General features: G+C 37.6%; 2 protein-coding genes and 1 pseudogene across 2 annotated transcripts in view; 2 read left to right on the forward strand and 1 right to left on the reverse strand.

Annotated features, from left to right (window-relative positions):
* UMAD1 (UBAP1-MVB12-associated (UMA) domain containing 1) overlaps positions 1-18,602 on the forward strand; it is a 234,945-nt gene that overhangs the window by 87,646 nt on the left and 128,697 nt on the right. The window lies entirely within an intron of this gene.
* LOC136794810 (5-azacytidine-induced protein 2 pseudogene) lies at positions 566-1,482 on the reverse strand (annotated as a pseudogene).
* On the forward strand, positions 12,291-13,730 carry LOC131762883 (protein transport protein Sec61 subunit alpha-like). The gene is given in 3 exon segments (XM_067041683.1): positions 12,291-12,402; positions 12,451-12,502; positions 12,505-13,730. Coding segments are annotated over 3 exon segments (1,371 nt in total). The 5' UTR covers positions 12,291-12,309.

An 18,602-nucleotide genomic window follows, 5' to 3' on the forward strand; every position in this document is an offset into this window, starting at 1 on the left:
AGGAAAGTTGATATTGGTTGATTGATAGCATACCACTCTTGAAAGCACAGATAGGGCTTCCCTGGTGGCACAGTGGTTGAGAATCCGCCTGCCTATGCAGGGGACACGGGTTCGTGCCCCGGTCTGGGAAGATCCCACATGCCGTGGAGCGGCTGGGCCCGTGAGCCATGGTCATTGAGCCTGCGCGTCTGGAGCCCGTGCTCCGCAACGGGAGAGGCCACAACAGTGAGAGGCCCGTGTACCACAAAAACAAAAAAAAAAAAAAAAGAAAGCACAGATATTATAGCTGGAAAAATCCTGTAAAGGGATCCAATTTGAAGGAAAGATAGTGTAATATAAAGGTAATTTTTAAAGGGACAATATATTGGTAAATATTGTACCTTAATATATATAATAAAAATATATATTCTATACTAAAGACTAAAGATTTCAGCAAATTTTTAATCTAAGTCCACTTTTATAGTTTGTTATACACATTTCTTGGAGAGCAAGTAGGGAAAAATCTCGTATCCTTGTCTCCAGATATGAATCTCTTCAGAATTAATTCTTACGAAGGCAGCTTTGGTTATGTTGACCCAAAAGTCTTATTCCTAATCTCCCCAAAGACTACCTGACTCAATTTAGGAGCTCTTGGGAACACCCATGAATTATCTCCCATAGATTTTTTGCCATAGGAGTCATGTTCCTGAAAGTTTGTGCCGTCATTAGGAATGGTTCTCTCATTATCTGTCTGTGATTGGAGAATTGCTTTGTCTGATAAATTCTTTATGTCTCCTGGTAAAGGGGAAGCTATGATCCTTATAACAAAGTGTTTTGCCGTTGAGTGAGAGAAGGTTGTCTTTTGAGCATTGCGTCAAATGGACTTTGTGCTGTCCTTCCCAGTGACTTCAATGCCTTCTCTTGGAATGAAGGCCTTCCTGATTGCAGTTGGAGTTTTCAGGGTTCTCAGTAGTTCAGGCTGCACTTAAGTCCTGATATAAGTTAGCCATCACTCTCCTCAGTTCGCAGGTGAATGCTACTTAACTACGACCTGAGATATTTGGTCTTTGAAGATGTCTGCTGGTCAGATCCTCTTCCTGAGACTGATCGCTTTGGATATTTTGTAGCTCAGTTTTAAGATTGCTACATTTCTTCCTCCTAAATTCCAGCTCTTGTGCGAAACCATGGATCTTCAGATTATAGCTCCATTTTTCTACCTGCCAGTTTGATGAAGGTGGATTTAAATCCTTCCTCACCTGCTGAGTTTCTAGATGTCCTTAGATGGAGGAGTTCTGCTTATTTAGATGGCATCTGCTCACTCAATACTTTCAAACATCTAGTTGTCTTTATTTATTTATTTATTTATTTATTTATACTTTATTTATTCCAATGTGCTTTTCAAATTATCTTATTGATGTGCATGATAGCTCTTGTTTATTTGTTTTCACTTCACAGAACATGTTATTCTTCATCTCATCTGGTTCCTATCAATGTTTCTTCCAAAAATTATTCTTTTTTTTTTTTTTTTTTTTAAAGTTCTCTCTTTAGATCCAAAAATTCTTTTCTTAATGTCTTCGTATAGAGTGACAGGGCAAAATAGGAAGCAACAGACTCATTCCTCAGTGTGTTAAGGTGGGAGCCACTGTGTCTCTGAGCTTTTCCACAATGCAGAAGGCAGATGCCATCCTCTGCCAACGCGTCCAGGACTGTTGGAGCCTGGCTTCCAGTGGCCGCTCACAGAGCCGGTCACTTTCCATTCCCCGGTGGTAGGAAACAAACTGAAAACAACTGGGATGGCTGGAGGTCATCGGGACTCTGGTTTCTCCACAGACCCCACTAATTGTCCAGCCACTGTAGCTGCCTCACTCCATGAGGGTGTTCCTTTCCTTGGATTGGGTCGCACCCCTGCCCCCCAGCTTTTCTAAAGCTACATTTTGAGAATCCTGTCATTTTAGGAGAAAAAGGAGTTAAGATTACTATATGTATATATAATTTTTATATGTTAATTTTGGGGCAACCCCATTGTCTAGTGAGTCAGACATCCGGAGTTGAATCTCAGCTCTGCTACTTGCCCGCTGGGACTGTGGTGAGTTAATTAACCTCTCTGGGCTTCAGTTACCTCAGCTGTGAAAGGAGGAGGATGACGTGGTCTTAGTAGGGCTGCTGAAATGTTTAGATCCAATAACTTATGTAAACTACTCAGCCAGCACTGGGCACAGAATGGGTGCTCACTCAATAGCAGTTTCTCCTTCTCTTCAGCAGAATGCCAAGGTTTCTGCCCAAGCCCACCACGAGTTCTTAAATCTGGGCTTTGTTTTGTTTTGTCCGTCATTTAATCTCCAGAGCAAATAACATTTAGTCATGTTGTGGGATCAGAAGCCTGGAGCAAACAAACTGCTACCACAGTACAGATGAAAAACTAAATTAGTAAGAAATACTCAGTGTTATTTGATTCATTTCACCTATGACAGTTTTATTTATTTATTTTTGATGACATACCAATGGTCATACTATTATTTTAATGTATACACTCAGATATATAAAGTTTAAGTTACCCTTATATTTTCATCTATCAGAAAGTAATTATTTTTGCTTTGTTGACTGAAGTTTTTGCTGAATTGTTCTCTTTAAAGCTTGTCATATTGTCTCTTTGTATATAGTAACTTAAGAAAGAGTGCAGAATGTGGGCAGGTAGCATAATTTTATAGTAGCCACATTTTAAGATAAAATGTAGAAACACCCTCATAATAAGGTTGGTACATTTGCTTCTTTTTAACTAATCCTGAATATTTTCTTTTTCTTGAAATGAGGTCTGTTTTTCTGGCTTTGCCTCTCATCTTTTTTGCATGCGCTCAATAAACGTCTGTAGGTTTAACTTACAGAACTCATCTTGGGGTTTAATCGAGGCTTTCCTTACGAATGGTGTTTTATGCTTGGTAGGGGCCTAGTTTGAGTAATCCTTTTGGCTAATTGTACCAAATAATTGCCTGCAAGTTATCTATGGTGAATTACAGTAGGAGAGCCCAGTGAAAACTGTCTACCCTGGTGACCAGGAACTAGACCTCAGAGCTTATTAGACCTGAATCCAGCTCTGGTTCACATGACATTAATTAGTTGTTGGTCTAGGCAAGTCACTTACTATCTTTGTGCCTCAGTTTTCCTATCTGTAAAGTGGAATAATAATGCCTAATTTATCAGATTGTTGTAAAGATTAAATGAGACAGTAAATGTCAAAAACTTAGCCCAACACTTAAATATACTGAGTCTTTAAGAAACCATAGCCATTATTATGTGATGGAAAATCCGGTGTTAATAAAACTTTATCTTATTGGTTGCCTTAAAACAAAGCAACAACATAACCCAGTTTTTCCTGTTATCAATTGAGATAATAGATTCTAAAGCCAGACTAATAGAAAAATATCTTTTTGATACATGTAGGTTTATAGTTATTTGAATTGATAAAAGGGTCTATAGAATGTTAAATAGTAGTTAGCTGTTGAAATAATTAATCCAGTTTCTTAAAGATGTTTAACATAGGACCAAAGCCTAGTGTAGGCATTGGAAGAATTTAGTATACTTTTTGAAAATTTTCCAGTATTGGATCTGACACACTGACTTGAAACAAACAAAACAGAAGCTTCTTCTCCCTGTGCCCTTAGTGCCAAGAAATAAATCATTGTTATATTCATCAAGTCATAAAGCTTAAATCGTCTCTGAGTTGGACACCTCAGGGTAGTATTTGATGCTAACCACTGATTCAGCCAGGGCCTGGTGATATTTAATGGACTGTTGTTCAAGGTCAGTTGACACTAGGTGCTGCATCAATATTAAAGTATCGCACAACAATATGGATGTATAAAAACTTCCATTAAGCAATGAATATAAATGAACTTTATTTGTCCTTGTAACCAAATATGCTATGGTTTACGGTTATGTAACTGCATGCTCTGCATCAAGAAAATTTCCTTGCCTTAGCTTTACCAATAATTTGCCCTTTTTCTGAGCTACTCTTAGGGCTGTGGCTCCTTAGCCACAAAGCACACAGGCATTTCTTTATGTGTTTTTCCTGCTTTTCTATTTTCTGCAGGCCAGAACGCCCGGCTCTTATCCACTCTGGGGTGGTGCTAATGCTCAAAAATGGCACTATCTTTGCCCTTGATGGGAAAGTGCCAACATTTCTTGTACACCTGCTGTGTGCAGTTGCCTTGACATGACTCCATTTGGAATTAGATGGTAGCTGCCAAAGGTCAAGCCATTGGCTTCAAGGTCGACATTCCCAGGTGAGATAGAGAACAGGGAAAGGAAATTAAAAGGCGAGACAGGGTATAGGGAATGCAATCTTGTTTGAATTCCTGAAAGAACTGGCAGAAATTTTAGGGAAGAGGGTAAGAAGTTATTTTTACTTCTCAGCAACAGTATTCAGGCACAATATCTGAACAAATTATAAACTTTTAAAATAAATAAAATATTCCTTAACTGTTACATAGGTATTCCTTAAGTAGCTTAGATTAATGTATTTTTAAAGTAGAAAGTTGGCATAGTTTGTTACAATATCAGGTTTTTAATTTGACACACCACAGATGAGACCCTGTAAATACTTAGTAATGAACTGCTGTCTCATCAGGCATTTAAGGTTTAATCATGTAGTCAGTTTATATCTCACCGTCATTTCCTTGCCTGGTCCCTGTGACATTCACCATATTGTCAGTAAGCTGCTGTAACCTCAAGTGAGATTTGGCATTTTTCCCCATTCCTAACACCTGCCCTTTCATGTAGTTCTCCAAAAAATGAGATAGTTCTTTGTAGCACGCATCAGTAGCTCAACAAGTGTTTCTTTGAAGCAACTGATTATTTACTCTTGTGCCATATGGTTTGACCTCGGCACCTTTGCTGTCTAAAAACAGTCAGAAATATTTTCAAAACTTAGATTCCTCAAGATCAGTTTTGTCAAGGAAGCTGACTGGTGTTCCTAATAACATAGCAAGTCAAGCAGTACCTTTAGAAAATCTGAATATTTACATTAGGATCAAAAGCTAGTCTTTCTTAAAATTTATATGTAAAAAAGAAAAACTGTGAGGCTGTACTAATCAAGATATTTCATGATTTTCAGAGAAACTGTAGGATTTTAAAATTGCCACTTTGTATTGATGATGAATTCATGAAGAGTAGAAGAAATGACCCAGCTTGCCAGTGGTTGGTTGGAGAAACTTATAAGGATGTTCAGATTCTACATATATGTCTATACACAGGGGAGCACAGAAGGTTAGCCAGGACTTGCCCAAAGAGAAATTTGAGTAAACTTGATAGTTCCTGTGTCAATGGGGAAAATAGAAAGGCAGCTTAAATAAGTCAAGACTGTTTAGCATCTAATTATTATGCAGTGAACCCCCTTCTTTCCCTTGACTGTTAAAAATTCTTGAAACCCTGGAATTGCTTCTACTTTCAAGGCATGAGGCAGATTTGAAATTCTGCTAACACTTTCATTCGAGAACTGGCCAGTAGCAACTTTTTAATAGGAAGCAAAGAATTCTGGTGTTTGGTCCAGACCTGTATTTTTTGCATTCACCTCAAAGGAAGGTTTGTGAGAATTTATGACTATTGTTTGTAATAACAACCTTTAAAAGTCAGCTATTCTCTATCCCCACCCAAATATATTTGCAAGATTACTTTTAAGTCTATAAAAATCACCCAAATCCTCCTTCAAACTATTAAAATTTAGTTTTACACTGCTTCTTACAAGATTGATGTTTTCTCTCCACCGCTTAGAATAATATTTTATTTGTCTTAAATTATTTCAAAATTTAAGTTGGTATTGCCTTTGTTGTAGAAATCTTAAATTCTAGAATTTTGAAATTTGGTGAACAAGTTCGAGTAGGATATACCTTTCATAACAGTTCATAACACTATGCAGTCTTATAATTTGCCTTTTACATTGCCTTTTCCATACTGAAGTGTCATAACACTTTTTACAGTTTACTACTACATGTAGCAGTCAACAGATTCCTTAATCATTTTAGTATCTTTGAACTTTATCCAGTATCCACTTATGTCTTGACATGTAGCTACCAGAATTAAAGACTGAGAGCAGAAATTAAAGTCTTCCTCAGCTAATGTTGAAATCAGGAATTTATTGTTTCTCCAAATCCTTTAAACCCTGACTTTTAGACATTATTTTCTTTTTGCACTCCATTCATTTGATGGAAACATTAATTAAGGTAATAGCACGGCAGCATTTCCCAGTGCCACTGTGAGTCCCTGAGCAGCAGTGCATGTTACATTAACTTCTTCAGATTTTTAAAGCCCCTATTTTGCACCGTGAAGCTGTAATTTCAAGGAATAGCGCTTAATGAAGTTCCCCCAGGTGTTGAACTTACTAGAGGAACTTTGAATTCCTCTTTTAAGTGCAAGGAAAAATAAAGTAGGAGGTTTGGTTTGTTTTCGTTTTTGTTTTTAACAGATTTTTAATGCAACGAATTAAAACAATTAGAACTATACTTCAATTTAAAAATAAATAAAAAACACATTAGAATGACAGTTCTGGTCCTCTCTGCCTATTGAGCCAACATTAACTTGCATAAACACGAAACCATTGGCTTGCTAAAAAATAATTTTGGATATTTCAGTTAACTGCCATTGATGTAATAAGGACTGAGCAAAACATGCATATCTCTTCTTCTGAAAGTGGGACTACTAAGTATAAGGCATTAAATCAACTTATTAAAAATTTAACACCTTTGTAAAGTGACAAAATTATTTTTTACTCCTAAATAAAATACTTTCTTTTTTATTGTAATACAATTAACCACTTTGTAATTACAGTTTTATTGAAGAAATCCTTCCTACCACCTTCCTCTTAAAACTTACTATAGTGATAAAATACTGCTGTTAAACCATTATGGACGTGCTCCACATGACATGGTGCCTGCTCAGATGTCCATACGTTTGTTCTCTACATTTGTGTCTCAATTTCTGCTCTGCATACTGGTTCATCTGTACCATTTTTCTAGGTTACACATATATGCGTTAATTTACGATATTTGCTTTTCTCTTTATGACTTACTTCACTCTGTATGACAGTCTCTAGATCCATCCACATCTCTAAAAATGACCCAATTTCGTTCCTTTTTATGGCTGAGTAATATTCCATTGTATATATGTACCACATCTTCTTCCATTCGTCTGTCAGTGAGCATTTAGGTTGCTTCCATGACCTTGCTATCGTAAATAGTGCTGCAATGAACATTGGGGTGCATGTGGCTTTTTAATTATGGTTTTCTCTGGGTATATGCCCAGTAGTGGGATTGCTGGGTCATATGGTAATTCTATTTTTAGTTTTCTAAGGAACCTTACTGTTGTCCATAGTGGCTGTATCAATTTACATTCCCACCAACAGTGCAAGAGGGTTCCCTTTTCTCCACACCCTCTCCAGCATTTATTTTTTCTAGATTTTTTGATGATGGCCATTCTGACTGGTGTGAGGTGATACCTCATTGTAGTTTTGATTTGCATTTCTCTAATGATTAGTGATGTTGAGTATCCTTTCATGTGTTTGTTGGCAATCTGTATATCTTCTTTGGAGAAATGTTTATTTAGGTCTTCTCATTTTTGGATTGGGTTGTTTGCTTTTTGATATTGAGCTGCATGAGCTGCTTGTATATTTTGGAGATTAATCCTTTGTCAGTTGCTTCATCTGCAAATATTTTCTCCCATTCTGAGGGTTGTCTTTTCATCTTGTTTATGGTTTTCTTTGCTGTGCAAAAGCTTTTAAGTTTCATTAGGTCCCATTTGTTTACTTTTGTTTTTATTTCTGTTTCTCTAGGAGGTGGGTCAAAAAGGATCTTGCTGTGATTTATGTCATAGAGTGTTCTGCCTCTGTTTTCCTCTAAGAGTTTTATAGTGTCCGGCCTTACATTTAGGTCTGTAATCCATTTTGAGTTTATTTTTGTGTAAGGTGTTAGGGAGTGTTCTAATTTCATTCTTTTACATGTAGCTGTCTAGTTTTCCCAGAACCACTTTTTCAATAGGCTGTCTTTTCTACACTGTATAGTCTTGCCTCCTTTATCAAAGATAAGGTGACCATATGTGTGTGGGTTTATCTCGGGGCTTTCTATCCTGTTCCATTGATCTATATTTCTTTTCTTTTTCCAGTACCATACTATCTTGATTACTGTAGCTTTGTCGTATAGTCTGAAGTCAGGGAACCTGATTCCTCCAGGGCTGTTTTTCTTTCTCAAGATTGCTTTGGCTATTCGGGGTCTTTTGTGTTTCCATACTAATTGTGTAATTGTTTGTTCTAGCTCTGTGAAGAATGCCAGTGGTCGTTTGATAGGGATTGCATCGAATCTGTAGATTGCTTTGTGTAGTATAGTCATTTTCACAATGTTGACTCTTCCAATTCAAGAACATGGTATATCTCTTCATCTATTTGTATCATCTTTAATTTCTTTCATCAGTGTCTCATAAAGTTCTGCATACAGGTCTTTTGTCTCCTTAGGTAGGTTTATTCCTAGATAGTTTCTTCTTTTTGTTGCACTGGTAAATGGGAGTGTTTTCTTAATTTCACTTTCATATTTTTCATCATTAGTGTATAGGAATGCAACAGATTTCTGTCCATTAATTTTGTATCCTGCTACTTTACCAAATTCATTGATTAGCTCTAGTAGTTTTCTTGTGGCATCTTTGGGATTCTCTATGTATAGTATCATGTCATCTGTAAACAGTGACAGCTTTGCTTCTTCTTTTCCGATTTGGATTCCTTCTATCTCTTTTTCTTCTCTGATTGCTGTGACTAGAACTTCCAAAACTATGTTGAATAATGGTGGTGAGAGTGGGCAACCTTGTCTTGTTCCTGATCTTAGCAGAAATGGTTTCAATGTTTCACCATTGAGGACAATGTTTGCTGTGGGTTTGTCATATATGGCCTTTATTATGTTGAGGAAAGTTCCCTTTATGCCCACTTTCTGGAGGTTTTTTTATCATTAATGGGTGTTGAATTTTGTCAAAAGCTTTCTCTGCATCTGTTGAGATGATCATATGGTTTTTCTCCTTCAGTTTGTTGATATGGTGTATCACGTTGATTGATTTGAATATATTGAAGAATCCTGGAATTCTTGGGATAAACCCCACTTGATCATGGTATATGATCCTTTTAATGTGCTGTTGGATTCTGTTTGCTAGTATTTTGTTGAGGATTTTTGCATCTATGTTCATCAGTGATATTGGTCTATAGTTTTCTTTCTTTGTGACATCTTCGTCTGGTTTTGGTATTAGAGTGATGGTGGCCTCGTAGAATGAGTTTGGGAGTGTTCCTCCCTCTGCTATCTTTTGGAAGAGTTTGAGAAGGATAGGTGTTAACTCTTCTCTCAGTGGTTGATAAAATTCGCCTGTGAAGCCATCTGTTCCTGGACTTTTGTTTGTTGGAAGATTTTTAATCACAATTTCAATTTCAGTGCTTGTGATTGGCCTGTTCATATTTCCTATTTCTTCCCGGTTCAGTCTCGGCAGGTTGTTCATTTCTAAGAATTTGTCCATTTCTTCCAGGTTGTCCATTTTATTGGCATAGAGTTGCTTGTAGTAATCTCTCATGATCCTTTGTATTTCTGCAGTGTCAATTGTTACTTGTCCGTTTTCATTTCTAATACTATTGATTTGAGTCTTCTCCCTTTTTTTCTTGGTAAGTCTGGCTAATGGTTTATCAATTTCGTTTATCTTCTCAAAGAACCAGCTTTTAATTTTATTGGTCTTTGCTATCGTTTCCTTCATTTTTTTTCTTTGCCTCCATTCTTTTTCCAAGGTCCTGGATCATCTTCTCTAACATTATTCTGAATTGTTTTTCTGGAAGGTTGCCTATCTCCACTTCATTTAGTTGTTCTTGTGGGTATTTATCTTGTTCCTTCATCTGGTACATAGCCCTCTGCCTTTTTATCTTGTCTGTCTTTGTGTGAATGGGGTTTTTGTTCCACAGGCTCCAGGATTGTAGTTCTTCTTCCTTCTGCTGTCTGCCCTCTGTTTGATGAGGCTATCTAAGAGGCTTGTGCAAGTTTCCTGATGGTGGGACTGGTGGTGGGTAGAGCTGGCTGTTGCTCTGGTTGGCAGAGTTGAGTAAACTTTAATCCACTTGTCTGGTGATTGGTGGGGCTGGGTTCCCTCCCTGTTGGTTGTTTGGCCTGAGGTGACCCAACACTGGAGCCTACCCAGGTTCCTTGGTGGGGCTAATGGCTACTCTGGGAGGGCCCACACCAAGGACTACTTCCCAGAACTTTTGCTGCCAGTGTCCTTGTCTCCACGGTGAGCCACAGCTACTCCCCGCCTCTGCAGGATACCCTGGAACACTAGCAGGTAGGTCTAGTTCAGTCTCCTGTGGGGTCAGTGCTCCTTCCCCTGGGTCCCAATGCGCATACTACTTTGTGTGCCCTCCAAGAGTGGCGTCTCTGTTTCCCCCAGTCCTGTCAAAGTCCTGCTATCAAATCCCGGTAACCTTCAAAGTCTGATTCTCTGGGAATTCCTCCTCCCGTTGCTGGACCCCCAGGTTGGGAAGCCTGGGGCTCAGAACCTTCACTGCAGTGGGTGGACTTCTGTGGTATTAGTGTTCTCCAGTCTGTGAGTCACCCACCCAGCAGTTATGGGATTTGATTTTATTGTGATTGCGCCCCTCCTACCGTCTCACTGTGGCTTCTCCTTTGTCTTTGGATGTGGGGTATCTTTTTTGGTGAGTTCCAGTATCTTCCTGTCGATGATTGTTCAGCAGTTAGTTGTGATTCCGGTGCTCTCCTAAGAGGGAGTGAGAGCCCGTCCTTCTACTCTGCCATCTTGAACCAATCTCCTGAACTCTTTACCCTTTAATCATATGTTTTCACGTCTGGAAAGCAACTTACAATGGTTGCTTTCAGGAGCAGCGTGTTGGTGGAGAAGGAGACTTTTTACAAATTGATTAATTCAGCATATATTTATAAAGCACCCATCATGTGCCAGATACTATGTAAAGTGTTGACTATGCAGAGGTGACCAAGATGGACATGGTCCCTGTCTTCATGAATTTTACAACCTAGTGGAAGAGCCAGGCATTTAATATGCACATATGCAACACACACACACATATGTATTTACTTACAAATTGTAATGAATGATATGAAAGAAAAGGATGCTATGAGAGAGAATTCACAAGGGGAACTAATTTAGGGTAGGAGGTGGTTCAGGAAGTGATACTTGTGCTGAAACTTGAATGATGAATCAGAGTTAGCTGGGCAATAAGTGGAGGAAGGCATTCTAGGTAGAGGAAACTGCATGTGCAAAAGCCCTGAAGCAGTAAGGATTTTGGCTTACTGGAAGAAGTGAAAGAAGACCAGTATCACTGAAGTACAGAGAGGAGCAAAGAACTGGGATGAAATTGGATAGGAACAGGCAGGTCAGAATATACAAGGCTTGGCAGTTTGAATTTTGATCTGAAATGCAAGGGGAAATTATTGAAGGAGTTTTATTCAGAGGAATGATAGTATCTGTTTTTTGTTTGTTTTAATTTAAAGACCTCACTGGTCTTTAAATTAAAGAGGAGAATTTGTAGATTATGGCCTAGAGCAATAATAAATAGTCCAGGAGAGAGGTAGTGGTCACTTGGACTAGAGTAGTGACAGTAGAAATGGAGAGAAGTGGGCACATTTAGAATGTATTTGGGGATATGGTGGTGGATTATATATGGGGACAAGGAAGTTCCCTAGAATTAAATAAGTGTCCGATGGCATGAGCCATAGGGTGGAGGATATAGAAGTCTAGAAAAGGAACAGGTTTTGGGGGAACGTCAAGAGTTCAGTTTTTAGACATAGTAACTTTTATGTAGTAATGGAGGTTTTTAGTAGAGATTTGGGCTCACAGTATAAATCTGGGGATTATCAGGGTGCAGATGGTATTTGCATCTTTTTGAATGAATGTGATCACCTAGGGAGGGAATGTTGAGAAAGAGAGCCCAGGACCTGGCCCTAGGGAGCTCTAAAACCTAGAACTTGAGTAGAATAGGAGACGTTCACAGACTGACTGAGAAGGAACAGCCAGAGAGTCAAGAGGAAAATACTGAGGAGAATGGGTGTTGGGAAAGCTAAGAGAAAAGTGTTTCAGTAAGAATTAGACCCATTCTTGTGTAGTTGGAGTAAGCTTATATTACCTTTATAATTATATATGTATGTACATCTATTTTTTTTCCCTAAAAAATGTCTTTTTAATGTATTGGTGGGGCTGGCCGGAGCGTGTCGGGAGTGGGTGCCGAGGCCTGAGCCGTGGGACCCTAGCGAAGGACGTGCCGAGGTCGCTAGGCCTCGCTGGGCAGCCCTAGCTGCTGCCATGGGCATCAAATTTTTAGAAGTTATCAAACCTTTCTGTGCAGTTCTACCAGAAATTCAGAAACCTGAAAGGAAAATCCAGTTTAGAGAGAAGGTACTATGGACTGCTGTAACTCTTTTCATCTTCTTAGTATGTTGTCAGATACCACTATTTGGAATCATGTCATCAGATTCTGCAGATCCTTTCTACTGGATGAAGTTATTCTTGCATTCAACAGCGGAACTTTAATGGAATGGGGTATCTCCCCAATTGTAACATCTGGTTTGATTATGCAGTTGTTAGCTGAAGCCAAAATCATTGAAGTTGGAGATATACCCAAAGACAGAGCCCTATTCAGTGGAGCCCCAAAACTATCTGGTATGATCATTACCATGGGGCAAGCCATTGTGTATGTCGTGACAGACCTGTATGGGGATCCCGCTGAAATGGGTGCTGGAATCTGTCTCCTTATCATCATTCAGTTGTTTGTTGCTGGTTTGATTGTGCTGCTGTTAGATGAGCTGCTACAGAAGGGTTACGGCTTGGGGTCTGGGATTTCCCTCTTTATTGCCACCAACATCTGTGAAACCATTGTCTGGAAGGCCTTTAGTCCCACTACCATTAACAGTGGCAGAGGTACTGAGTATGAGGGTGCAGTCATAGCTGTCTTTCATTTACTGGCCACCAGGACAGACAAAGGTCAAGCTCTAAGGGAGGCTTTCTATCGTCAGAATTTAGCCAATCTCACGAACCTCATTGCTACAGTTTTCGTGTTTGCTGTTATATATTTTCAGGGATTTCGTGTGGATCTGCCCATTAAGTTGGCCCAGTACCAAGGGCAGTACAGCAGCTGCCCCAAGCTCTTCTACACCTCCAACATCCCCATCATCCTGCAGTCGGCCCTGGTGTCCAACCTGTATGTTATTTCCCAGATGCTGTCACTTCGATTTTTAGTAAATTTACTAGGCAACTTTGGACAGTGGGTTGATATCAGTTGGGGAGGACCTGCTTGTTCTTACCCAGTGGGGGGCCTTTGTTACGACCTTTCTCCTTCTGAGTCCATGGGTGCCATATTTGAGGATCCTGTCCATGTGGTTGTATATAGCATCTTCATGTTGGGATCATGTGCGTTCTTTTCTAAGATGTGGATAGAGGTGTCTGGTTCCTCAGCCAAAGATGTAGCTAAACAGCTTAAACAACAGCAAATCGTAATGAGAGGCCACAGGGATACCTCTGTGGTTCATGAGCTTAATAGGTACATCCCCACAGCAGCTGCGTTCAGCGACTTGTGCATCGGCGCCCTGTCCGTGTTGGCTGACTTCCTCGGGGCCATCGGCTCCAGCACTGGAATTCTGCTTGCAGACACTATTATTTATCAGTATTTTGAAGTATTTATTAAAGAACAGGCTGAAGTTGGCGGGATGGGTGCTTTGTTTTTCTAAATGTTCCAGTATTTCTTTTTGTGTGTGTGAAAGGGAAAATATTTTGACACACTGTTTTTGTCAGATAATGCTGGCTCCCCTTTTCTTCTCTCACAGTTTGTTTTCAAGTGCTGACCGTCTCATTCCTGAAATGGGCACGGAGCTAAGCCTGTGTGCAGCATTAGTACCAGCTGCCTTAACACTGAAGTTTAAATTATTCATTAAAAAAACCTACATGCAGTGTTGCCTGTGATGCTGGAAACCAATGTACCCGCCTTGCCATGTTCAGTTGTGATGGTGAGATGGTGACATGGATCAGTTTTGCACACAACATTCAAGACGCTCAATATTCCTCCCACTTGTTTAAAAATAAATGTAATTCAGATTGCCAAAAAAAAAAAAAAGTATTGGTATCCAAAAAACAAACCTCACTATAACTTAAAAATGAAATTAGCCAGTCAAATGACCTTGGATGAGCTCTCTTTTGGAGTATTATTTTTAAATGTACACCTATAAAAGACATGTTCAAATGTACAAGATACTTACAGAGTGGGAAATATACAACATGCAGAATCCAAGTAGAAATTGTTTTTATAAAATTAGCATCCTGTTTTCCATGTATTATTACATGCCTGTGCTGGTTGGATTAATAGGACTTTAAGAAATGTAAGTGTTAAGGTTGAGTTTAGTTTTGATTTCTTGTTTGTTCTGATGTGTCAAACTTGGAAAAGTAGGGATTGCTCTGCCTAAGTACGATTTCCCCTTCCTAGCTGGGTAATATAGCTTAACCAATCATACTTCAGGAATATGTCTGGTATACCCCGAGCCTTTTTACAGTTGCAACAGCTGAAGCTACTGAATTATTTTAGCAAATGATAGAATGTTTACTTGTAGAAGAAAGAATGGTGTAATGGAAAGAGCATGGACTTGGATTCAATCCTAGTTCGTATTCTTACTCCTGCACATTCGCACAGCCTACTTAATCTCTTCATCCTTACTTTCTCATGTATGAAGTGACTATACATAATGAATACCTACTGCACAAAATTTTTGCGAGGATTAAATGAAATCAAGTATGTAAAATGCATAAGAAAATGTCTTTCACAAAGTGTGCACTTAATAAATGTATTGGGTTTTTTTGTTAAGTTTATAAAAAATATGGTTTCTGGAGTCTCCTGGCTCTTGCATCCAATGTGCATCAGTCATTATTTTTCTCATCTAAAAAGATTAACATTTATTTTTCATCACGGAAAATGAGATTTTCACCATATATAGTATTATTTATGTTTATAAATATTAAAAAATTTAAAAATCAAGGCATAATTCATATCAGTATTTGTTACTCTGTTTCTCAAGATGCCGTTTCTAAGTGACAACTTCTTAGAAGATTAATTCTTTTAATTAACGAGCCTAACATTTAGAACCAAAATTTTTAGGTAAAGTGATTTTCAGGATTGTCAAGTGAAAAGAATGTAAGCATGAGTGATCACAGATTTTAAATTCTGTATTCATTTATCTGAAATAAGCTTGATTGACGACAGAGTTACTATTGTTTGATGCTTTAATTTTTTCATCTCCTATATTGATGTTTTATTTCATATAAAACAGCACTATGGTAGAACATTGGCTCTTTCTGTCGTAATAGACTTGCTTTAAACTAAACCCATCAAAAGTGCTATATATTCAAATGCAGTCATGTTAAAGTAATAATTCTCAGTGTATTTGAAAAGACTTGCAGAGAAATATTTATTGTAAAGCACATGGCTTTTACAGTGCGTTCACTAGGCTGTTTTTGCTTGGTCTGTATTTATGTCTGTGTATCTACATTCCTGTTGAAATCTGAAAGAGGTGCTGTATGTTTAAGTATTCAGTTTAGTCACATCAATGTGCATTTCTGTTTAAGTATCTGTGTAGAATTGGATTAGAGGCAACACAATCAGATTTGACTGGTGAGTCAAAATGAAATGTATATAAATTCACTTTCTTACAAATAAGTTGCTCTAAAATCAAAGTAGGAAGATAAATGTAGTGTGAAATGTTACGCAAAATACAGGCACAGCATAATTAGCAAAGGTTAGTAGAAATGCTATCTGTTAAAACCTGAAGTGTAACATAACAGTCAATTTCCTCACTACAGGAAATAGCAAAGCAGTTAACAAACATCATCTGTCAAAAACAGTGTTAAGGCAGGTTAAGAACCACAAATATACGAAGTTTATAAGTTGTAAAACTGAAAAGGGAATGCATTTGATTTTAATATCTTTTACACATTTTTTAAATGTTATACCAATTGATTTATTTCAATAAAATTTCCAAAATCATGTTAATACTTCCTTTATCTATGGGCTGATAAAATATTTTAGATGTGGGATTTTCCTACTTTGGACAAAGTGATTCTACTGAAGGAAGAATCTGCTCATAATTAAAACTGGGGAAAGTAAGTTATTTTTTTCCTTTCTGCACTTTCTTAAAATTATTGTGGTAAAACATATATAACATAAAATTTTCCATTTTAACCATTTTAAATGTACAATTTAGTGGCATTAATTACATTTACAATGTTGTGAAACCATCACCACTGTCTATTTCCAAAACTCTTTCATCACCCTAAACAGAAACTATATTTTTTAATAAAATCTTTATTGAGATATAATTCATATACTATAACATTAACTTACTTAAAGTGTACAATTCAATGGCTTTTAGCATATTCACAGAGTTGAGCACTCGTTGTGTAGTTTTACAGGCAACTCTAGAACCTTTTCATCACTTCAGAAAGAAACTCTGTACCCAATAGCAGTTACTTTTCATTTTCCCCAAACTTTCTGCCTCTATAGATTTACATTTTCTGTACATTTCACATAGTGAAATCATACAATATATTTGATCTTTTCTGACTGGCTTATTTTACTTCTTTTGTGACTGAGTCCTTTACTGCTTTTACTTTTCAAGGTTCATCCACGTTGGAACCTGTATTATTATTCCATTCTTTTTTTATTGCCAAATAATATTCCATTGTATGGCTATACCACATTTTGTTTATTCATTCATCAGTTAATAGACATTCGGATTATATCTACTTTTTGGCTTTTTGGTTTTTGAGTATATATGTTTTCATTTCTCTTGGGTATATACCAAGGAGTGGAATTGCTGGGTCATATGGTAACTCTATGTTTAATCATTTGCAAAACTCCAGACTGTTTTGCAAAGGGACCGGCCCATTTTACAGTCCTAAGTGCAGTGTGTGCAAGTTCCAATTTCTCAATATCCTGGCCAATACTAATTGTTACTGTCTGTTTTTTCTTGTTTAATTAATTTTTACTGGAGTATACTTGCTTTACAGTGTTGTGTTAGTTTCTGCTGTACAGCAAAGTGAATCAGCTATACATATGCATATATCCCCTCTTTTTTGGATTTCCTTCCCATTTAGGTCACCACAGAGCATCGAGTAGAGTTGCCTATACTATACAGTAGGTTCTCATTAGTTATCTATTTTATACATAATAGTGTATATATGTCAATCCCAGTCTCCCAATTCATCCTGTCCCCCTTTCTCCCCCTGTTATCCATACGTCTGTTCTCTGTGTCTCTATTTCTGCTTTGCAAATAAGTTCATCTGTATCATTTTTCTAGATTCCACGTATAAGCAATGTATACGATATTTGTTTTCCTCTTTCTGGCTTACTTCACTCTGTCTGACAGCCGCTAGGTACATCCGCATCTCTACAAATGACCCAATTTCGTTCATTTTTATGGCTGAGTAATATTCTATTGTATATATGTACCACATCTTCTTTATGCATTCTTCTGTTGATGGACATTTAGGTTGCTTCCATGCCCTGGCTATTGTAAATATTGCTGCAGTGAACATTGGGGTGCATGTATCTTTTTTTGAATTATGGTTTTCTCTGGGTATATGCCCAGGAGTGGAATTGCTGGATCATATGGTAGTTTTGTTTTTCGTTTTTTAAGGAACCTCCATACTGTTCTCCATAGTGGCTGTATCAATTTACATTCCCACCAACAGTTGTAGGAGGGTTCCCTTTTCTCCACACCCTCTCCAGCATTTATTGTTCATAGATTTTTTTATGGTGACCATTCTGACTGGTGTGAGGTGATACCTCATTGTAGTTTTGTTTTGCATTTTTCTAATAATTAGTGATGTTGAGCATCTTTTCATGTGTTTGTTGGCCAGCCATCTGTATGTCTTCTTTGGAGAAATGTTTATTTAGGTTTTCTGCCCATTTTTTGATTGGGTTGTTTGTTTCTTTTTTGGTATTAAGCTGCATGAGCTGCTTGTAGTATATTTTGGAGATTAATCCCTTGTCAGTTGCTTCGTTTGCAAATATTTTCTCCCATTCTGAGGGTTGTCTTTTCATCTTGTTTATTGTTTCCTTTGCTGTGCAAAAGCTTTTAAGTTTAATTAGGTCCCATTTGTTTATTTTTGTTTTTATTTTCATTACTCTAGGAGGTGGGTCAAAAAAGATCTTGCCTGTCTGTCTTTTTGATTGTAGTCATCCTAGTGGATGTGTAGTATCTTATTATGGCTTTCATTTGCATTTACCTGATGGCTAATAATGTTGAGCATTTTTTCATGTGCTTTTTGGCCTTTTGTATATTTTCATTGGACCAATGATTATTCAGATTTTTTCCTTATTTTTCACTTGGGTATTTATGTTTTTATTACTGAGTTATAAGAGTTCTTTATATATTCTAGATACAAGTCTATCAGATACATGATTTGCAGTTATTTTTTCCCATTCTGTAAGTTGTCTCATAAATCTTTCTTTTTGAGATCCTACTGCTTCTTCTTTCTAATTACATTGTGATGTTATTTTGAGAAATTCCGTTCTCATTATGGGATGTACATATCAGTGACAAATTGAGAAGGGT

This window comes from Kogia breviceps, chromosome 9, assembly GCF_026419965.1.
Source record: "Kogia breviceps isolate mKogBre1 chromosome 9, mKogBre1 haplotype 1, whole genome shotgun sequence".
Taxonomy (NCBI): Eukaryota; Metazoa; Chordata; class Mammalia; order Artiodactyla; family Physeteridae; genus Kogia; species Kogia breviceps.